Source organism: Calliphora vicina, chromosome 2 (genome assembly GCF_958450345.1).
Source record: "Calliphora vicina chromosome 2, idCalVici1.1, whole genome shotgun sequence".
In the NCBI taxonomy this organism is placed as follows: Eukaryota; Metazoa; Arthropoda; class Insecta; order Diptera; family Calliphoridae; genus Calliphora; species Calliphora vicina.
The window spans coordinates 50,974,187-50,998,621 of NC_088781.1; the positions used below are offsets into that span (position 1 = coordinate 50,974,187).

The 24,435-nt window shown below is 30.9% G+C and overlaps 1 protein-coding gene across 1 annotated transcript in view; it reads right to left on the reverse strand.

Moving 5' to 3' along the window:
- Positions 1-23,810, reverse strand: part of btv (beethoven) — a 65,831-nt gene extending 42,021 nt beyond the window's left edge. The window contains exons 1-14 of the mRNA XM_065499986.1: positions 23,774-23,810; positions 23,462-23,665; positions 23,307-23,416; positions 11,765-11,849; positions 11,244-11,373; positions 10,366-11,185; positions 8,060-8,226; positions 7,568-7,991; positions 7,275-7,507; positions 6,861-7,214; positions 5,069-6,391; positions 4,792-5,008; positions 4,480-4,731; positions 3,718-4,407 (exon numbers count right to left, since the gene is read on the reverse strand). Coding sequence (XP_065356058.1) covers positions 3,718-4,407; positions 4,480-4,731; positions 4,792-5,008; positions 5,069-6,391; positions 6,861-7,214; positions 7,275-7,507; positions 7,568-7,991; positions 8,060-8,226; positions 10,366-11,185; positions 11,244-11,373; positions 11,765-11,849; positions 23,307-23,416; positions 23,462-23,665; positions 23,774-23,810 — 5,046 coding nt within the window. The remainder of the gene's footprint in view (positions 1-3,717; positions 4,408-4,479; positions 4,732-4,791; positions 5,009-5,068; positions 6,392-6,860; positions 7,215-7,274; positions 7,508-7,567; positions 7,992-8,059; positions 8,227-10,365; positions 11,186-11,243; positions 11,374-11,764; positions 11,850-23,306; positions 23,417-23,461; positions 23,666-23,773) is intronic.
- Between the last annotated feature and the right edge of the window lie 625 nt (positions 23,811-24,435).

Here is a 24,435-nt window from a genome sequence, read left to right on the forward strand (position 1 = left end):
AAAATCGGCCCACAAATGGCTGAGATATAAGGAAAAACCGGGACCACCTATATCTGGATTACTAAGTCTAGTTCTAGTAATGATTTTGTTGAAATGATAATTTTATCATTGGAAAATACTAAATTAAATGGTAAATCCATGGTTTTTGGTTCTTTTCATAGATCACAAAAGTGTGTTTCTAACACATTTTTTATCAATTATGGAAAATATTCTTCGTTGTCATGGTGGTAGTCCTTGTATCTTTGTTGGTGACACTAATATTGATAGCTTGAATATGCATTCGTCTGAGGAGCTTATGAACTTACTGGTAAATTACGATTTTAAAAACTGTCATAATTTAATAACACGTCCGGATAGTGGAACATCAATTGATCATGTTTACTGTAATATGAGTAGTGCATTATTTATTGACAGTGTTGCAAGTAAGTTATCGGATCATAATCTTGTATCGGTGAGAATTAAAATTGAGTCTCGTACCCAACCTGAGGCAGAGGAGTTTCGTCTGCATTGTAACTATGACAGTGTTAAAACCTACGTGCAAGAATATTTACCAAGAATAGATCTAACTGGTGATCCATCAACCGATACATCATCTATAGTCTTGTGTTTTGGAAAAGCTTAGAGCACTCCACTGTGGTAAAAAAACTGAAAACAAATCTTAGAAATTAAATTACACCGTGGGTAAGTGGAAATTTGGAGAAATGGATTTTGTATAAGAAAAAACTTTTAAGGATGAGAAGGAAAACCCCAAACGACTTTGATTTACAAAAGAGACTAAAAGCAATCAGCAGAGTGATAAAAATAGAGTGCAGGGTGTCAATGAATAATTATTATGCAGATAATTTAAATGGAATTCAGCACAATCCTATGAAAAGTTGGAAATTTCTTAACGATAGTCTTGGAAGAACTTTGAATAAATCTATAAAACTTGAGAATGATAATGGTGATGCTATTGTGGAAGATTCTGAGAAAGCGGAAGTGTTAAATGAATATTTTATAGAATCCGTAAAAGATTTAAGGTCTCAAATTGAACATTATCCCGATGATACGTGTAACTTATTAAGAACTTTATTTCAGCACGATGACAGATTTCAGTTTGATTTTGTTACTTCGGAGGAAATAAATAATATTATTTTGAATTTAAAACTTGGAAAGAGTCCTGGCCATGATAATGTGTACCCAAAGGTATTATTAAATTGTAATAATGAAATAACGCCATTTTTGGTTGATATTTTCAACAGCATGCTGGTTAGAGGCACTTATCCTGATATATTAAAAGTACACAAAGTAGTATCAATCCCCAAAGACAAGAATGTCACATTTGTGAATATGTTTAGACCAGTGGTGCCCAAAATCACAATTCCCTAGCACGCGTAATAGGGCAAGAAAATTCAGCTGACGTTACTTTGATACACATACACTATAAGCTTACTTGTGCGTTTTCTTATAATGATCATGTGTTTGTTGCTTTGTTTTCATCTCAGAGAACAAAATCAAATTCTCCGCTGTTCTTATAATGATCATGTGTTTGTTGCTTTGATTTCATCTCACAGAACAAAATCAAATCAAATTCTCCGCTGTTTTACCAACACAACCAAAGTTTTGATGGTATGTGTTCGGGCACCACTGGTTTAGACTTATAGCTATATTATCAATTATTGATAACGTGTTTGAGAGAGTTTTACATACTCAGATTTCTGATCATAGAGAACATAGAGCGGAAACTAGAAAAAAACTCAAACAAAAAAATTACTCAAAAAAGTTACACATACGAGTGTTGTTTTTGTTTTCACATAGTTTTTTTACTAATACATTCTCACCACATAGGTTTTTGACAACTGACAGGAGAGTTTCCGCTCTATGTGTTTTCTCTATGTTTCTGATTACATGCAAAGTAAAACTTACTAAATGAGTTTCAGTATGGTTTTCGAAAAGAATGTGGAACCGAAGAAGCAACAGTAAATTTTGTGAACTTTATTTGTAGAAGCCTGGATGAGGGGTATAAAGGTGTCGCTGGTATTTTCTATGATTTTAGGAAAGCTTTTGATCTCATAGATCACAATATACTTTTGAAAAAGCTGAGGTTCTATGGTATTTGTGGCAGAGAGTTGTGCCTGATATGAAGTTTTTTGACAAATCGTAAACAATTTGTACAAATTATCTCACAAAAAAGTTCTTTTCAACGGCATGAACATGGAGTGCCACAGGGTAGCGTGCTCGGGCCACATTTATTTACAATTTATCTCAATGATCTGAGGAATCTGTGTCTATCCGGAAAACCTTTTATGTACGCCGACGATATGTGCTTCTTTTATCCATATAGACATGAAACAGCTGTGAAAGTGTATTTAGAACGGGATGCAGCTTTGATATCTGAGTTTCCTAGAGTAAATAAACTTATTTTAAATGCTAACAAAACGAAACTGTTATGATTTAGACCTATTAATCAGCATATTTGGGAGATTTCATGTCAAGTCAACCAACTTTTGAAATGGATGTCTTCCAATCGGGATTTGCGCTAAGGTTAATTCTATTGGATAGTAATTCAGACACAATTTTTCAACAAGATCGATCAAAAACGCACTTAGTTAGAGGGGGTAGATATTTTTCCTGAAGACCTATTTGGTCGCTTAGTGGGATATAGTTGGATATATATCAAAATAAATGTTTTGTAACTTAAAACCTATAATTTTTGACTTTTTTGAAAAATCAAAAACTTTGTTGATTTTTTTTTTTCAAAATGTACCCTTTTTTTAATTTTTTTTTGCTCAAAAGAAAGCTTAGAAATTTTCCTTGAAGGCCTTTTTGGTCGCTTGGTGGGATGCGAGTTGGATATCTATCAAAATAAATATTTTGTAACTCAAGACAAAAATTTTTTTACTTTTTTTTAGGCAAAATCTAACATTTTGTTCCAAAATGGGCCCTTTTTTTTATTTTTTTTTTGCTCAAATAAAAGATTAGGTCTTTTTCTTTAAGACCTGTTTGGTCGCTTAGTGGGATGTGAGTGGAATATCGATAAAAATAAATATTTTGTAACTCAAGACATAATTTTTTTTTTTTCAAAATCGATTTTTTTTTCAAAATGGGACCTTTTTTAATTTTTTTTTCTCAAAAGAAAGCTTAGGTCTTTTCCTTGAAAACCATTTTGGTCAATTAGTGTGATGCGAGTGGAATATCGATCAAAATAAATATTTTGTAACTCAAAACATACAATTTTTGGCTTTTTTTTTTTGGCAAAATCGAACTTTTTTCCCAAAATGGACACTTTTCTTAAATTTCAAAATTGCTTTATTATTAAAATTTTTATTTCTTCAAATATTGAAGAAATTGCTCTCTAAACTATTTGGGGCACATTCGATTGGTGCAAGATTTTGTCTTTTGAATGTATCAAAAAGCAGCTTCGCTCAGTAACGACTTCTTTCATTGTCGGGCGAAGAGATTTTCTGAAGTATTTGGAAACATATCTTCAGAGGAGCAAACCCTTGTGTTCCATTAGGAGTTATTTTATTTGGGAGTAAAGATGATTTGGATTAATTGATTGAGAACTTAACATGTAATGTAATTCGTTTTTGTGTTTTTTATATAAAAAATTATTTTTAGCACGAGGAGTGTGTATTTTTCTTAAAAAAATATTAAATATTTCTCCAACTAAAATAGTTCCCACCCTAATAAAACTGATGCAATAATAAACAAATATACGAACAAACATAGACTCACCTCGTCACAATTAAATACCAATACGAGACGGCCCAACATGGCGCCCAATGCCTTAACACATTCTGTTTTTCCAGTACCAGCTGGGCCAAAAGGATTACCACCCAAGCCCATGTGCATGGCTTGTGTTAATATAAGATAACATTTGTGTGTTAAACGTGTACTGACCAGCTTATTAGGATTACCCAAAAACTCATACGAATATTCAAATTCTGCATAGACCATACGTACGATAACCGTACGTGCATCTTTGCCAACACCACCACCACCACCACCTACTCCTCCGCTACTGTTGCCTAAATAAAACTTTAGTTGCGCCAACCAATGCCAATCATTTAGATGCATTGTATTGTTTTGTATTAGCTCCTCCACAACGGTTACATAGTGTACCAGTTCAAAGAGCAAAGAACGCAATTTCATTTGTAGCAACATGTCATGGGTTTGATGTTTCCATGTTGAATATTTGGTTATTTCTGTATTGAGTTGTTGCTGGAGTTTCTGCAGGGTCATCGTTTGTATGGCTTTTTCTGCCTGTTTGGTAAATTGGATGGCTCGTGTTGTCGATAACACCTGTATGGCATAATTTTGTAAAATATTTTCATTGTAACCATCTGTCGGATAGGAGTTACAACATTGGACAATTTGTTCTTTGAGTGTTTGTTGGATGTTGGTGACCAATGCATTTAGCCAAGACTGAGAAGAGGAGAGAAAGATTTTTATGTAGTATTAAGTAGTAGTATTTCATATTTAAGAATTTAAATTTACTTCTATGGGTCCAGTCATTTCAATGGCTGCTTTTAAATTGAGAACATCGCCTTCGGAACTCTTAACCGATTGTATGGTATATATGGGACGATCTCCACTGGTCCCTTGTTTAATACCTAGAGCATGACAACCGGGAAATAGCTTTTTAATATGTTTTTGTATGACTTCGGGATCTTTGGAGGCTTGTCCGAGAATTTCCAAGAGATCATCATCGCCCAGAAAATAGAAACGGGGAAAGGAGTTGCGTTTGTCCTAAGCAATTTAAATTAATGTAATTTATAAGTTTTGGTATACAATATTTCACTAACTTACCATTATGTAGGACATTAAATTATTCTGGCATCTAGTCAATTGAGTTTCTAATGATTTCACTAAAGTTGTAATATTATTAATTTTCACCAAAGATATTACTCTAGGATCCATTTCTATTTCCCTCATGATATAACGAAAGTCCTTGTCAATACGTTTAAATAAGGCCTCCTCATTCTTGAGAGTGCCAGCCTCAAAAACTGGCTCCAAATACACCCATCTAGAATTTGTTATAAATTATTTAAAATGATTTATATAAATGCCAATTTAACAAACTTACCTTCTTTGGGATTGATTTAAACTGGTTAAAATTACATCCAAAGAGTTCAATCTACTTTCCCATAGTCCAGCCTGATCGGAGAAAGCTTCAAAGGCGGCTGAATTCTTAGCAGACTGTAATAGTGATTGATTATCACCAATTTTATTTAAAACTTCCTGATAGTCCTTAATCAAAGTAATAGAATTTCCTGACGAATCATTCTGTGTTATCAGCTTTAACTTGGCCGTAACCGACCATTGATCTAGCTCAGTTAAAGCTTGTCGTACCACCTGCTCCGAAGAGGCCTGTCTCACAATTTGAGCTATTTCCCCAGCATGCTGTTGCAACAAGAACTGATCTTCCAAAATATCTTTTAACGAAAAATTGTGTAAATTTTTCATATCCTCCTTTTTAAGTAGCATAAAAATTCTAGCCCAATGACGTTCAGTTAAAGAGTCCGATTGTAATTGTTGTAAAATGGGTAAATTTGTTTGCAGCTTCTCTACACTTTGTCTTATTCTTTTCGAGGGTAAATCTATAGAAGAGTGAATAGAACCTTCCCATTTTGTTATGAGCTCATTTAGCATATAGGGACGTCTACGATATATGGACCATTCTTCTACTACTATGGCTTCAAGCTCCTTTAAATATTCATCATATATAAGCCATTCCTTAGATTGCTCTTTCATTTTCCCGTCAATTTCTTCAAATGGCTGTAGCAAATCATCGGGAAATATCATATTAAATTTAGCACATTCCTCTAAAAGTTGTTGCTTCTTGCTTAAAATTTCCTGCCAGTGATCTTGGCGTTCTTTGAACATATCCAATGTGGCCGTTTCATTAGCCTCCAACTCGGCTATGGTGGATTCCCAACGTATAATGAATTTCTCCGCTTCATTGTGTAGATTTTGTATTTGAGTTTGAGCCTGATCTTTTATCATGTCCACTTGACGTTGCAATATCACAGCATGATTTTCCAACAAAGGTTGTAGTTTTTCCCATTGTATGAGTATGGATGCCAAAGATGTAACACGCTCCTTACACCATCCGGCCAGACAGTTGTCCTTAGCTTTTACCAAATTCAGTGTTTCCGTCACTTTAGGCAATTCGGTCATAATTTTTTCATATTTCATGCCAGACTCAGTTATAGAGGATTCATCCATGGGTACGTTTTGCAAGAATTGTAAAGCATTTTGTAGAAACTCTTGTATGATTGTGATATCGTTGAGTATGGCTGCTCTAAGGCTGTTAGATAAAGCCTCCCAGTAACGACGACTGATGTTTTCAATGTCTGAGCGTAAAGGTAATATGTCGATAACAATACAATCAATAGATTCTTCGTTGCTAAGAAAAGAAACAAAATTTGATTAATTTCAAGCCTTAAGGAGATTAACGAGACAAATTTGCATAAGAGACAATATATATCTTTCAGTATCAGAGTTTGGCGGGAGTTAGGTGCTACAGTTTTAAACTTAAAATTATTCTTCTCAGGATTTGAAATGGAAATGCAATTTAATATAAAAGACAATTGTGCATAATCCACTGTTCACTACAGTGAACTTTGAAGTGCTTTTCGAATTGCTCTTATTGAACCATCCTCTAGGAGTGATTCCTGTTTATGAGTTTCTGTAGAACAATTAGTAAAAATATTTGATTCATACTTGAAGGAACTAGACAGTCAACAGCCATTTAGTTTTGGGCTGAAGATCATGGATTCGTCGGTCGTATATATATGACATCTCCTTCATCGAAATTCACATAACTCTGTCTGGAGCAACCACGATTGATTTTGTTATTAAAATCGTATACTTACTTTTGTATCTTGGCAATTTTCTGGCTAAAATGTTTGCACTTTCGGAAATTACGATCCCAATCGTCGGACGTTTGCAAATGTATGCCGCAAAGTTCCTCCACATCAACGCAGCCTAAAGAAACCCAAGGTAGCCAAAGCTTTTTGAATTTATCTAGTTTCGAAAATAATTCTTCAGCTTGTTCATACAAAGGACCTAAATAATGACGGTTTATTTCAACCATGGTTTTAAAAAGATCCGAACTTTTGTCGGATAAACCACGAAAGCCACAAGGACGCTCTATAAAACGTCTCAGTTGAGAAAAATATTTATCACGAATTTCTTCTTCAGAAGGTATGAAAATTAGCTGGCGTTGACTGAAACAGAAACATTAAATTAAAAGATATTCTAAACAAATTCCCTTCACAAAAACTTACCGAAATGTTATTTTGATATGAATATCGGGCAATTTATTATTCATATCCACTAAACCGATAATATACTGATACTCAAGCACTTTATACAACTGATGATCCCAGTGCAGTTTAAAAGCATCTAGATTAGTAAAACCTTGGCGCTCTAAATTGGCGACCAGTTCTCTTAAATGGCGCATTTCATCTTTCCACGATTGACTTTGGGTGAAGAGATCGGTGTTCATAAGTTTTATAACCTTAAAAAAACAATCAGTTTTACTCCTCACATTTTTCTTCCTTACAACGTGAATACTTACAGTTCTTTTAGCCTGTTCATGATAGCCCACCAAGAGAGTATTATCGGCTGAAAGTTTGCTCACAGCTGCTTGTAAGGTATTAACGTAACGTTCCACTGAATCTTCATCATTCCAAGCCACTGTTTCACTGTGCACTAGTTTCGACAGTTCCATGGCATTTTTCAACATTATAGGTCTCTGACAGGGTATCATGCGATCGCCTATGGTGTTGTGAAAAGTAGCAATTTGTTGCAATCTGCGTGCGTAACACATGTATTTAGCAGCATGTGTTGCGGCCGAACGCAATTCGGAGGGTACATTGTAGCCCATATTTTCAAATTCTCTAACATCTTGACAAAATGTCACCAATTTTGGATTGAATGTAACGCGCATTAGTTGACGACCCTCTTTTTCGAATTTCACTACAGGTTGATCATCACGAAGTCTGAGTGATATAACACTTTTAAATATTAAAGGGAATATTAGAAAAGGATCAAGTTTTTTAAGTTTTACCTTAGGTCTCCAGACTTGACTGCTGTAGCATGCTGACCACACCAAATTTCAAAATTTGTTCTCAACAATGATTCCGTTTCCTCTTTGATTTCCTGTACAGCTTTATTGATTTTATCGAAACCTTCTCTTCCAGAGATCAGATGACTCACTTTTTCTATTTCTTGGATCTGTGAATAAAATATTGGATGCAGTTATTACGAAACTAATAATTTATGACATGACTAGACTATGACTAGACTATGACTAGAGTAGACTATGACTAGACTATGACTATGACTAGAATATGACTAGACTATGACTAGACTATGACTGGACTATGACTAGACTATGACTAGACTATGACTAGACTATGACTAGACTATGACTAGACTATGACTAGACTATGACTAGACTATGACTAGACTATGACTAGACTATGACTAGACTATGACTAGACTATGACTAGACTATGACTAGACTATGACTAGACTATGACTAGACTATGACTAGACTATGACTAGACTATGACTAGACTATGACTAGACTATGACTAGACTATGACTAGACTATGACTAGACTATGACTAGACTATGACTAGACTATGACTAGACTATGACTAGACTATGACTAGACTATGACTAGACTATGACTAGACTATGACTAGACTATGACTAGACTATGACTAGACTATGACTAGACTATGACTAGACTATGACTAGACTATGACTAGACTATGACTAGACTATGACTAGACTATGACTAGACTATGACTAGACTATGACTAGACTATGACTAGACTATGACTAGACTATGACTAGACTATGACTAGACTATGACTAGACTATGACTAGACTATGACTAGACTATGACTAGACTATGACTAGACTATGACTAGACTATGACTAGACTATGACTAGACTATGACTAGACTATGACTAGACTATGACTAGACTATGACTAGACTATGACTAGACTATGACTAGACTATGACTAGACTATGACTAGACTATGACTAGACTATGACTAGACTATGACTAGACTATGACTAGACTATGACTAGACTATGACTAGACTATGACTAGACTATGACTAGACTATGACTAGACTATGACTAGACTATGACTAGACTATGACTAGACTATGACTAGACTATGACTAGACTATGACTAGACTATGACTAGACTATGACTAGACTATGACTAGACTATGACTAGACTATGACTAGACTATGACTAGACTATGACTAGACTATGACTAGACTATGACTAGACTATGACTAGACTATGACTAGACTATGACTAGACTATGACTAGACTATGACTAGACTATGACTAGACTATGACTAGACTATGACTAGACTATGACTAGACTATGACTAGACTATGACTAGACTATGACTAGACTATGACTAGACTATGACTAGACTATGACTAGACTATGACTAGACTATGACTAGACTATGACTAGACTATGACTAGACTATGACTAGACTATGACTAGACTATGACTAGACTATGACTAGACTATGACTAGACTATGACTAGACTATGACTAGACTATGACTAGACTATGACTAGACTATGACTAGACTATGACTAGACTATGACTAGACTATGACTAGACTATGACTAGACTATGACTAGACTATGACTAGACTATGACTAGACTATGACTAGACTATGACTAGACTATGACTAGACTATGACTAGACTATGACTAGACTATGACTAGACTATGACTAGACTATGACTAGACTATGACTAGACTATGACTAGACTATGACTAGACTATGACTAGACTATGACTAGACTATGACTAGACTATGACTAGACTATGACTAGACTATGACTAGACTATGACTAGACTATGACTAGACTATGACTAGACTATGACTAGACTATGACTAGACTATGACTAGACTATGACTAGACTATGACTAGACTATGACTAGACTATGACTAGACTATGACTAGACTATGACTAGACTATGACTAGACTATGACTAGACTATGACTAGACTATGACTAGACTATGACTAGACTATGACTAGACTATGACTAGACTATGACTAGACTATGACTAGACTATGACTAGACTATGACTAGACTATGACTAGACTATGACTAGACTATGACTAGACTATGACTAGACTATGACTAGACTATGACTAGACTATGACTAGACTATGACTAGACTATGACTAGACTATGACTAGACTATGACTAGACTATGACTAGACTATGACTAGACTATGACTAGACTATGACTAGACTATGACTAGACTATGACTAGACTATGACTAGACTATGTGTAAATTTTTAACTTACCTGATACTCCACCACCTTTAACCATCTACACTCATTGCATATAACCGATAAATGTCCAGTATCAGGTTCCATATTAGTGTCAGTCATGGCTTTACGCAAGTCCTGCAAAAGTATCTGCAGCGATTGCATAAATTGCTCCCGCTCAATTGTTAACAACTCCAATACCGTGGGACGTTGTATCAATGTTTCATATTTTGAAAAAATAAAAATCACTTGACGCGGATTACTCAAATGATGATGTAATTGAGCCTTTAAAGCTGCAGCTATACGCTCATCTATAGGCTGTAGTAATTGTTCAAAATTGTTTAAGGCCTTGTTCCATTTTGTCTGCCCCATAGCAGTTGTATCGAAAATATTTAGATTTCTAAATGGTGACTGATTTGTAATCATTTCACGCATTTCGTCATCATTTAAGAGAGTAGCAATTTGTTTGTACAAATTCTTAATATTGCGTATTTCCGACATACGTTCCTTAAACATATGGGCGCGTTTAGGTGTGTGGGCCTCTCCCATCCAGGGATGTTTGACATAATTGGGCCAAAATAGTCGAGTCAAAGAATCACACAATTGTATCCAAGATTCTGCAGTGTCAATACACTGGCCCATTAGACTGTTTACCAGAGAGTTATTTAAACTCCAAATATCTTCGGTTATCAATTGCTCCAAGCAAGCTTCAATTACTTGATTGCCAATGATATCCATCAGGTCTGCCATACGATTTTGGGGATATTGGTAGGACAAGCGCCAGAGTTCATCGAAATTATTGTGGGAGCTATCGAGGAAGTCTTCTATGTTATTCGCAGAACTGCTATTAATTGAACTGTAAAGAAAACATTTACAGATTTTAAGAAATTAAACAAAATAAATGGTTGTTTAACCTTAAACGTTGTTCTATATTTTCCAATATGCTTATGAATACTTGGGCGGCCTCCCTATCCAAACGAGCACTAGATTTGTTATTAAGCTTCTGTTTCCAATAGTTTATCTCGTCCTTTATAGATGTTATACCTACAGAGAGGGGAATTGGTTGGATTAAGAAAACAAACTTGTTATGTTGTCTTTGGTCAATATTTAAAAATCTACAATCATAAGTAAGATTTAAATCTCAATTATATTTGTTTCTTGTGCATAACATATGATCTTTAATATTTCATTTTGAGCATTTTTCTTTTCTTATTTACAAAAAATGAAGCATTTTTAATCCATTTATCTTTTTTACATCGAAATAACCAACAAAACATTTAACTGCATACATTCCCACAGAGTAACCAGAGTTCTACCTACATTACTGGTGTCCTTATATGCATCATCCTTTTCCTTTCATTCTTGGTATCTCAAGTACAAGTTTATTTTGCAAAATAAAGTGAAAAACAAATTTGCATATCATTACATAACTTACCACTTTGAGGTAAACCCAATGTTGAACCAAGTGAAACATGTAAATTTTCAAGTAAACCACTTAACTCCGGACTATATTCGGTTTTCTGCAATCAGAATAATAAAAATGAAAAAAACAGTAGTAGTAGCAAAACAACAAGAACAAATATATAAAATTATAAGTTACCAGCCCAAAAAATATAACTAGAATGCACTTAATTTTCAATGCAAAAACCAAAATACAACAAAATATTCTACTGACTAACAATTTTTGGAAGATTATGTGAAAGAAATACGAAATATTGGTTATATATATGGGAAATAATAAAAAATCATAGAATGTTACATAAAATTCTTGTAAATATTATTATCAAGATTAAATTTTTAAATTTATCAAAGTCAAATTATGTATTTATCGTCTTTCAATTTTGTAGTGTGATTTATTTATATCCAGAGATAACACTAGTTTTTGTCTTTATGTGTTCCGGTTTTAAAGCAGCTCATTATATATTACATAGTGTAACACGAAAAAATATAACCATATACGAACACCACTATGTGATAAATGACTAAAAAAAAGACTCGTGTCTCTCAGTTTTGTCCAAAGTCATGAACTTTTTTTATAGGCCTCGGTGTAATTTTTTTGCAAAAAAAGTGATCATTTTCTCAGGCTCATATCTTGCAAACAGTTCGGAATTTTGATTTACTCTCAGAGGCAAAGATGTAGGTAGAAATTGTCATAAAGAACAAAAATTGTGAACATATAAAATCAAAAAACTTCATCTTCAAGATCAAAATCGCTAAAAACTTTTTTTTTTTTACTTTTTCCCCTGTTCAGGTCCATAGGTAGCAAACCGTTCAAAATTCCAGGAAACAATCAACTAAAAAAATATACCTAAGATCTCAATAAACAACTTTCTAGAACATATGAACTTCCTAGGAATGATTCTTAACACCGTTTAGGTAGGTCAATATAAGTTAGTAAGAAAAAACTAAAGGAATTTTGTGTTTTGGGCTATAAACTATTAAAAAATATACACTTAGGCAGCTTTAAACAAGGGCTACAACGTTGTCTCAGAAAGTAATCTTTGGGGGCCCATAAAAAAAGTGCATGACTTTGGACAAAACTGGGACACACGGGTCTTTTTTTTTGGTCTTTTATCACGTACTGGTGTCCGTATATGGTTATATTTCCATGCCTTAAAAAATTATACACAGTGTTATTAATTAATCCTTATGAAATTCTAAGTAGACTGAGTTATGTCCGTCTGTCTGTGTAAAACACTCTTACATCCATAATACAAAACAACAAAAATCAACAGGAATTAAACAAAACTGTTTATTATTATTGGTATTGAAAATCATCCAAATCGGTCCAGTAGATCCAGAGTTATAAATCAAAATATTATTTTAATGATAAAAGGACAAACTCTGCACAAAACAAGTAAGAAAGATTTTTAAATCTCTTATAATTTATTAGTGAACAAATTTTTTATCGCAAACAATTTTTTTTTAATTTTTTAACCCAGCAAAAATTTTGTGAATTTTTGTAATGACAACTAGTTATTTCATGCATTCTTTTGTAAGGAGTGGTGGTTACCCAGCACATTATTTTATTTACTAGAATAAGTACTTATTTTTATACAGGCTGGTAATGAACTTTTGCATTTAGCACAGCTATCTAGTGTGTTTGACTGGAAAACGGGAGGTTAGTGGTTCGCCACCTGTCAAAGCCATTAATTTTTTTGTTCATATCATATTCATTTATATGTTGATGTTAAAAACTATTGTTAGCAGTGAGTTAGCAGCTTGACTATCAAACACAAGCAAATAATGTGACTGTTCGATTCCCACACAAGGCAATATTTTTGGTGTTTTTTTTTTTAGCTACATATTCTTGTTGTGAATTTACTACTTATTTCTCAACTGATTGTAAGTACATTTGTAAGCTTGACCCCTGAATTTTTTAAAAATCTCGAACAACGGTAAGTAGTGTTTCAGTCAAATAATAAGTAGTTATCGCTTTGCTCCAATTATACTTGCTGGCTTACTAGGTAAGTAAAGTTTTTGCTGGGAATTTATTAGTAAAAAAAATTTTATAAAAAAAACTATTTTTGGTTAAAAAATATTTTCAATATTTTGACAATACTTGCTATGGGCCTTATATACGTCGCACAGTGGCGACTGTAGAACAAGTAAGGTTGCAAAAATCAAAAATTGCACGTGCCTCTAAAAAATATTGAATTTTTGTCATAAATTTTGTTCACTAATAAATGTAAACAAAATTTTAAATATTTTTTATAATTTTCATTTTAACAAAATTTTTTAAAAAAAAATTATTTTGAAGTATAATTTGGTGAAGGGTACATAGAATCGGCACAGCCGAATAAAGCTCTCTTACTCGATTTTAACGAGGATCGTGTTTTGAATTTTAATTTTCAAAGCAGGGTCGCCACAGTTTTCAAAATTATTGGGAATAAAGTTAAATGTACAATCTTGCGATCTCAAATCGGTGACCATCGAATAAATACTTGTATACATATATTAAATTTAAACAATCTTTATTAGAGTATCTATATTTGAATTTTTGTTCTTGGTCCTAAAATCTAAAATTGTTCTAGCAAAATCGGATAACATATAGATAGAGTTTACACATTTTATTTGAATTTTTCAGTTTATTTTTAAAAATGTTTCAATGTTAATAAAAATTAATTAAAAACAGTTTTAATACATATATCATTTATAAACAGATGTTTAAATATAAAAATTTTCTGTCATGTATAACCCATTATAACCTGATACCAAAAAACAAGTAAATAAGTAAATCTTGCGTTTCCAAACGGCTGGTCCGATCGGGATAAAATTTGACGTGGTCATAGCCAAAGAGTATTTAATTTATTGAAATTGGCCCTACAAATGCTCCAGAGACTAATTTGTATGTTTCATATCCGATTTCAATGATTTTTATATTTTTGAAAAGCGATCGGCTAGGTCTTGAATAAACATGCTATGCCTGTGCTGTTTATCTCTTATAGTTTCCGAGTTATAGGCAATTCAAAATTGAAATTTTAAAGTTTGGCCATACCTTGGTCCACTTTTATAAAAATATAGGTCGTATTTTTGGACCGAATGGACTGAATTTTTTTTGTTAGTTAGACAACTAAATTGCCAATAATATACGGAGCTATATCAATTTTGGATCCAAAAATAAACGATTTTCAGTTAAATATTACAAAAATAGTATATTTTTGCTGTTTTGGACAATTTTTTATTAAAAAAAACACTTTTTTTAAGAACATGTAACCATTTTATATTTTTCTGCAAGGTATCTTTACGGCGATGATTTTGGCATAAAAAACATGTCCTATTGTTCGAATATGTTGCCGTACGTCCTACGTAAATTTACTTATTTTTGTTTATCAAAATTTCAACTTTGGGCCACATGTTCTAAAATTCCAAAGCTGGGAAAGCAGCTTTGGATATCATGATATATTCTCTATTTATTACCAAAGTATTTTCCCTAGCCCCGAAGGAAATGTGGACCCTATAGGGAAAATTAAAAAAAAGCGATTTGTTCTTAAATTTTTAGGAATAGTGGGATTCTCTTTGACAAGTTTTTTTAACCTTTACACATTTAAAAAACGTTGAAAATTTCATTGAGTTTTGTCAATAAATAAATATTTTATTACATATTACATCGTTAGCTTAGTACGCAAACGTAACAAGTCTACTTTTGATTGAAATTAAGATTTTGATGCAGAAAGATAGTAAAGCATAAGATACATATTTTGCAATAAAAAAAAGTTCGTTATTTTGTTTCTAACTGATGATTTTTCAGTGATACGCAAAAGTGCTAAGTCCACAAAAAAAAAATAATAATAAGAAAACGCTGATTATATTGAAATTTGCAAAACTGCCCGAAAGAAGCCCGAACCATATGATGTCACTTATTTGGACTATTCGTTTTTTAAAAAAATTAATAAAGTTCAATTTTATAAAAGTATTCGACCTGGACATGGAAAAGGCGTCGCAAAAGTTACCGATATACATGGTATTAAATACCCTCATAAAAGTGAGATTTATTTTAAACTTAGATTTTTTGAAGAATGGAAAAGAATGCCGCAGAAGTTTAATAAAAATATAGAAGCAATTGAGTTTCCTAATTTTTAAAAACCACACTACCGAAAGATTATCATAAATTTTATGACGATTTACCACACCACACTGTTTTTTGTTATATATTTAAATAATATAATATAATAAAACCAATTTGTAAAATAATAAAACGAGAAATTAAAATTTATTATAAGAAAATGTGCTAAGTCCAGCCAAAAAATTGTCCATCCCTAAAAATTGCTTCAGTTTCTAAAGTCATTTCAATTATTTTATTTTTTTAACTGATATTTAAAGCCAACAGATCATTGGAGAGAACTGCTTTTACAGATCTAAAGAATATTGAAAGCAAAAAAAGATAGAGCGTTTTTTTGACTCTCCTGTAAAATTCAAAAAAATGGGACTTGGCACGTACTAAGCTAACGACATATTTATTGAGTTTCTAAAACTAAAATTGATATCAACGTTTTTTTGACTCTCCTATAAAATTTAAAAAATGGGACTTGGCACGTACTAAGCTAACGACGTATTTATTGAGTTTCTAAAACTAAAATTTATATCAACATTTTAATAGGATTGAAATATTAGGAGCAATTTGATCCACATTTATTCCGAACTTTTTTGTTTAGATATGTCAATATCTCAATTAGATTCATAAATATACCACTTTTAAAAATATAAAAATCTTTGAAATTGGATTGAAAACAAAAAATGGCACGTGTTTAAGGTGTCTTGTTGAAGGTACCCTACTTTATTCCCCCATAGCGCCGCCCCTGAGAATATGTAGGACCCATTTTAATAACTTAAACTCGAATACTCCTTGGCTACGCTCTCTTCAAATTTTATCTTGAAATATGGCTATAAAAATATAAATTTTTGTTCCAAAAAATAGAATTTTTCAATTGCTTGAATAATCCTAAAAATCCTTAAATTTTGAAATAAGAAATGGTACTCATTTAAAAGCCCAACTTTCATAGATTTTAAAACCATAAATAGCTTTTAACATTTTTAATTAAATTCCACGTCCCTGAGATAAAATTGATAGAATAAAAATTTGGTATTTGATATACATATGCATGCAATTTTATGATTTTTTTTGGTATCAAATTACATATCGTCACCTTGAATGCAAACGGTGAGATTTTTATCTTGAAGATGAATGATATTCTTTATGGCAAGTTCTACAACTTTGCCTCAGAGAGTAAATCAAAATTCTGAACTATTTGCGAGATATGAGCCTGAGAAAATTATAATTTTTTTGCAAAAATGACACTGAGGTCCCAAATCTTTGGGGGCCCATAAAAAAAGTGTATGACTTAGGGCATAACTGCGAATTTTTGTTTAAATATTGCTACTTTGATCCAAAACATACACGAAACCTCAACCTCAAATTAGCAACCTCTAAATGGATGACTAAGAACAAAAGTGCAATATAAGGGCCACACTAATAAATACAGTGCACTACCTAGACATTATTGAATTATACCAAAGAATATGGATATAAAGAATGCGCATTATGTAGAAGTAAAATTTCTTATGGCCGGTTTTAACTTTACGACCATTACGACGCTCTCACCAAAATCTTTTTTAAAAATCATTTCTTGATTAGGGGGGGAAGACAGAAGGAAAATAAACACAAACAAAGAGCGTAACAATGTGTTGCCTCATCGTACGTTTGTACGATTATGTATGTTATATGAATATTTTTAAAAACAATTCTCCTGGCGGGAGGGAAGACAGAAGGAAAAGAAGCCAAAACAATGAGCGTAACAATGTGTGGCTCTCATCGTACGTATTTGTTTATGTCAGTATATTTGTATGTGTATATTCTTTGATCATTTTGGTTGCTGAAAAAAATAACTTCTTTTAGTATTTGAAAAATTTGTATTTCTGTCTAAAAGAACTTTGAACAACAATTTAAAAATATTAATATTCTTTAAATAAAAAAAACTGTTCTATAAAAAAATAAATTTTTCGAAAATTTTCTGTAAAAACTATAGACACATACATTCTACATTTTATTAGAAAATTTTTGATAAATTTTTAATTTCATTATTTTAACTTTTAAACAATTTTAATTAAAAAGATCTATAAATTATCCATTTTAATAAAAAATCTTTGACAAATTCTTTTTTATTATTTTACTTTTTTGATAATTTTTCTATTTTAATAGAAAATTTTTGAGAAATTTCCCTTTTTAATTGAAAATTTTTTGATACTTTTTTATTGTAATAGGTATAAATTTTTTGATAAATTTTCAATTTTAATGGTAAATTATTGATGAATTTTCTATTTACTTAAATGTAAAATTATTGATCAATTTTATATTTTAACAATTTTTGATAAATTTTATATTTTAATGGAAAAGTTTTGATAAATTTTAATAGAAAATTTTTGAAAAATTTTCTTTTTTAATGGAAATTTTCTTTTTGATGCAAAATTTTTGATAAATTTTCTACTTTAATTTTCCATTTAATGGAAAGTTTTTGATGAATTTTCTATTTAAATGAAAAATTTTTAATAATTTTTTATTTTAATAGAAAATTTTTGATAAATTTTTTATTTTAAAAAATGTTCATTTTAATGCAAACTTTTTGATGAATTTTTTATTTAAATGGAAATTTTTTGATAAATTTTCTATTTAAAGAATTTTTTTGATAATTCATTATTTTAAAAGAACATTTTTGATAAATTTTCCATTTTAATGGAAACTTTTTGATAAATTTTCTATTTTCTTAAATGGAAAATTTTTGATAATTTTTTATTTTAATAGAAAATGTTCTATTTTATATATTTTTTTTGATAAATTCATTATTTTAATAGAAAATTGTTGAAAAATTTTCTTCTTTAATAGAACAATTTTTGATAATTTTTTTATTTTAATAGAAAATTTTCTGCTTCAATGGAAATCTTTGAAAAATTGTTTATTTATCAACAATCCTTTTTTTAAAAAAGTGTTCAAAACACATAAAGGCTTATTAAAGTAAAAAAATGGAGTTTTTAAAAAAATTAAAGTAAATAAAAAAATTCATTTTTTTTTAAACATAGTTTTGATAGAGATTTTTTTTATAAAAAATAAAAAAAAATTATTTTAGAAATACAGTACGGGCTCGATTTGTGCAACTACCTATTATTGCAACTGACCGATTAGCGCAACAGCCTATTTTTTAACATTACAGTCTTTATAACTGCAACTTTTTTCAAAAAAAAAGTCGTGATAAGTGCAACTTTAATTTTTTTATTTCAAATAAAACATTATTTAGAACTTATTTTTTGTTCTCTTTTCATTTTATTCCCTTTTTTCTTTAAATATAAAATTTTTATACTGAATACTGGGAAATTTTAATTTTGACTTTGTTTATTATTTTATGAAATTTTGCCTTAAATTTGATATCAAATATTTTTTTGAGTTATTTATTAATTTTATTGTATTATTTGAACTTTTTCTTTTTAATTAAAATAATTGATTACTTAATCATCAAGAAAAGTGCATGTTTTTGGTAAAAATATATCAAAATAGTACTATATTTGGTGGTCGGTTATTGCAACATTTTGAAGATTGCAACCAGCCCGATTTCCTTTCGGTTGCGCAAATCGAGCCCGTACTGTATATTCATTTTTAAGTTTGTTTTTTTTTAATTAATTATTATTTGTGTTTTTAGAAAAAAAATGGAGTTTTTAAAAAAATTAAAGTAAATAAAAAAAATTCATTTTTTTTAAAACATAGTTTTGATAGAGATTTTTTTTATAAAAAATGAAAAAAAATTATTTTAGAAATGTTTTCATTTTTAAGTTTGTTTTTTTTTCTTTTTTTTTTAATTATTATTTGTGTTTTAAGAAATAAAAATTTTAGTAATTAAAAGAGCGTTTTATTATTTACAAAAAATTCACAACTTCTTTGTTTAATGAAAATTAATATTTTTTAATTATATATATATATGTATTTTTGTAATAAAATAGTTTTGACATGGATTATCCCAAAAGAAAAATATTTCATTAATGAGCAATTTATATATATTTTTTTTTTTTTAAAAAATGTTTTTATAATTTTTTTTAAAGGTTGTTTTAGAGTTTTTTTTCAAGTTGTTTTTGAAAATTTTTTTATCTTGAACATCTTTTTTTGTGTATTTATTCTAAAATTAAAAAGTAACTTTTTTGTTTCTGTTTTATTAAGAATAAATAAAATCATTTTTTAAATACGAAAAATTTAAGTTATTTTTCACTTTTTATTCTTAAGCATTAAACAGTATTTTATAGTTATTATTTTTTAATAAATTAAATATAATTATTCGTTTGATAAAATTTGTATTTTTCTTTTTTTGGAATTTCCTTTTTCTATAAACCAAGAGCAATGCTTTCGGAGAAGTACTAATAGTAGAAAGTCCAATACTTTTATTTTGTGTTCAAAACAAGCGTCGGCAAACCACTCTGGGGTCAAACGTTTACATGACTCAATAATAAAGGATTTTATACCAATTTTTTGGGGTTCAGCTTTAAAGATTTTATGAAATATTAAAATGTGTTTTTTGCTTACATCCATTAATTTATCTGATGGAGCAACTAAATTTCCAAAATCCGTTAGCGATTGATAATTTTTAAAGTATATAAAAAGCTCGCTTGGAGCTGTTACAACTTCATCCATCTTTCTCAATTCACCACTACATTTTTCACATTGTAATTTTGGAATGACTTTAAATGCTACATATCCAACAAAGTATCTCATCGAAACAAGTTCGAAATTTATAGAAGCAGAATTATCGAAAACATCTTCCAAAAAACAATTTGCATATATGTGGCTGTCAAAATCAACATCAACATCGTCAATTTTATTGCAACTTGGTTCTTTATGTTTAATAGATAAATCTGGTTCAAAGTCAGCATCAACTTGCATTATCTCGTCCTGTACAGGCTCACAGTTGCTAGAAGAGCTTGACTGAACTATTTTAATCGCCATAATTTTTGCCAAAATATTATTTACTTCGGCTACGGATGGGTTGTTATTGTTTCCCCCTTTTTGGCGCAATACAGAAAACGTGTTTTCCAATTTGTCTTGATTCAGTGATTTTGTCATCAAGAAGTATACATCACTCCCTTCCTTTAAAATTTCATTAATTAACATAAGAACTGAATTAAGGGTGAGCTTCATCCCATTTAAAAAGAAAACACGCTTCTTTTGGTCCACAAATTCCACCTTTTCTAAATATTCTAAAAAAAAAATTATAAATTTATGTGCTTCACTGTTTAGCTGAATTGCAGATCTATAACAGTTATCACCGTAAAGAGAGCCACTATTAAGACAATCGAAAATTTTGTCGATTTTTTCCACAAACTGTGCTGTAGACAATGCCAATTCTGCGGAACTCTTCTTAAATTTTGTAGTTTCGCATATAGTTTTAATGGCAGCGGTAACAGTTTTGCTAAAAATTTGTGTTGCAAATTTAACTCGCATTTTTTCAAAAGTATTAGGACAAATGTGTTGCCTTGTCAACTTTGGGCACATTTTAGTTTTTGCATTTTCTTCCATTTCATACAGTTCTTTAATTACTTGGAAGCTTACAGTTCCATCCGGTGTTTTTAAGTCACATTTTAACCACCCATTCCGCAAAGACTTAACCAGGTGGGGGAAATCATACATACAAAAAATTTTTTGACAATTTATTTCAAAAAACGGTTTATCCACAGATACATTAAGGTTGGAAAAACATTTTCGGTTTGTTGAGCCTTGATCGCATACTAGGACACAAATTTTTATACCAATGCTTTCCAAAATCTTAATATTTTCCTTTACGATTTCACTTAATGTATCTGCAGATAAACCGTTTTGGGAAATGAAATAATTTAAAATTATCGTAAAATTAGAAAAAATGGACTTAATCATAAAAACACAGACATGGGTGCCAATTCTATTGGTTCTTTCAAATGCTAGGGTTTCGAACCCATCTACTAAATCCAGACTTGCATTATACCTCAACTCTTTTCTAATGCTCATCTCATCCATTATTAAGACCATATGCTTCGCATCTCTGTCATCCAACTGGGCGCATTTTTGCTTAACGGATTCAAAAGCATTATTTTTTAATCCTGGTTGAAGGAATTTAATTGGTGCCCACCGATTTAAGGTGGAAACATGTGGCAGACGTAAATTTAATTTATCCCTTAAAAAAAAATATGTGGATTGGGATTTGTAAAATATATTCTGGGCTAAATATTTAACTTCTTCAGAATATTCCTTTGGCCGAGAGGTCAACAGAAGCTTACAAAAGGTTTTGCTTTCTACGCCAATATTTTTTAAACTATCAATCGATTTTCTAAGAGACTTTTCTTCATTTTTACGACTAAACTTTCTTACACATTTAGTGCGTCTCTTCGATTTTAAAATTTCTCTACTTTTTTGGTATTTTTTTAGGAGATTGGAATATTTTTTTCTATACTGATTTACTAGTTGCATTTGTTTTTCGCAATTTGTGCAAAAGGGGGCTTCAACACTTTTACATTCTACATTTTTTGGGGAAAAACGAAACTCTAAGGTAAGATCTTCCGATTCCTCGTCATTTGCGTCCATGTTTTCAGTTGGAATGGCATCCGCCTTTAATTTTTTTCTCCCAACATATGTACTCGAAAAATGATTATCGCATATGTAAAGATTTTTATCGAAATCCTTCTCAGGAATTCGACATTTCTCCCGCCAAATTTGTCCTAGCATCCTGTCTGAAGAAGGAAATTTAAACATTTTTAAACCTTTAAATTGTCGTTTAGATTTTTGGCATGTTTTTATGCAACATTTTACGCCTGATGGCAAAGAATTTTTTTTTTTTTTATTCGCATCCATTGCGAAATATTTTGTATAAATTTTTATTACAAAATAATACAAATATTGTATAAATACTTATATTTAATAAATATATTAATGAAGCTAATAGTAAGACAAAAAATTTCATACATAAAAATGCATTAAAAAAAATATACATATGTATATAATTCATCTGCGTTCACAAAAGTTTAAAACATCCGCTATCACCCTTCTTTGTTAAAAGCTGACGACAGACTAAGTTTACAAAAAGAAATAAATATTTGATCAAGCAACGAAAATTATCAATGCATATACACACACGCATACTAAAGTATTCACAAATATACAGAAGTACGAACGATGAGAGCCACGAATTCTTACGCTCATTGTTTCTCTATCCTTTCCTTCTATCTTTCCCCCCGCATCATGAAATATTTTTGAAAAATATTCCAAATTATGTTAAAATGCACATTCTTTATACTTTATATTCTTTGATTATACTGAACTTTCTTTTGGAGTTGTTTTTTGCTTGGCATTGTACAAGTATCGGCAAAGATGCTGCTGTGTTTAAACAAAATTTCAAAAACCAAAAAAAAAAAAAAAAGTAATAAACAAAGAGAAAGCATGTGTGCAATACAGCACCCATGTAAAAATAACATACCCGAGTATTTGCATGTGGTGAAAATACACGTGAAACAGAATTATAAATGGATTTAACCAAACCTCCTTCAAGCGTCAAAATGCCAAGTGGTTGGTTATCAATACTGTATGCTGTTGTTGCCATTGCACCAGCTCCTGCTGCTCCATGGCCGCCACTACTTTTACCAACTTGTGGTATTTTATAGAAGAGCAAACAAACTTCATCATTGAGTATGCGATGATGAAATTTAATTTTATCTTCTTGTTTATTATGTACAGCTGAGATTACAGTTATTTCATCATTTTCCAAAAATTCTAATATTGCTGCGGTCTGTTCATCCAGAGCGATGCCAGTTTGAGAATTAACACCAAAATATTCCACTAGTTCGACAGAGTAAAAATAGAAAACATGAAATTAGGTCATGTCAATTAGAGATTTTGAAAGAAAAATATATTTATTTTAGTTTCTTTTTCTTTTATTTGTGTTACCGGATGTATTGATGATAAATTTTATTTTATTCGACATGATGTTTGTTTATTTATTTATCCAGCATACATATGTCTTTAATTGTATATTTAAATATTTTTTTTTTACTTTTTTTGTGGAAATTTTATTTCCTGTTGTGATTTTATTTATTTCTATTTTTTTTTTGATTTTATTCACTTGTCCTTTGCCGTTGTCCTTTGAGCTGTTGTTTTAAATGTGTCCCATGTGTTGAGTTTTATTTGTTGTGTCCTTCCTTGGCTGGTTTCGTGATTCGTTACGTTTCCCATGGCAACCATTTGTTACCATGGTTAATACGGTTGTCTGGGTTTCACTCACCTGTTCGCTTGTTACTTTTATTTACCCGGTCGGTTTATTGTTGTTGTTATTGTTGTTGTTAAACAACATCCACCAACACATCCTCCAACTGTGTGTCACGTGCTAAAATGCCTTTTAGTGGTTGTTTTAATTTAATTGTTTTGGTTGTTTTTGTTTTTATACGATATTTTATTATTGTATTTTGTTGTGATTATCCCTGTTGTACTCGCAATGTTGTAATGTGTTGTGCTTAATTCTATTTGTAACGGAAAATACACAACAACCTGCCTGCTGTAGTCATTGCAGTTAAATTTTCAAATATTTTTTCCAGTGGAAATTTAAAAGGTTA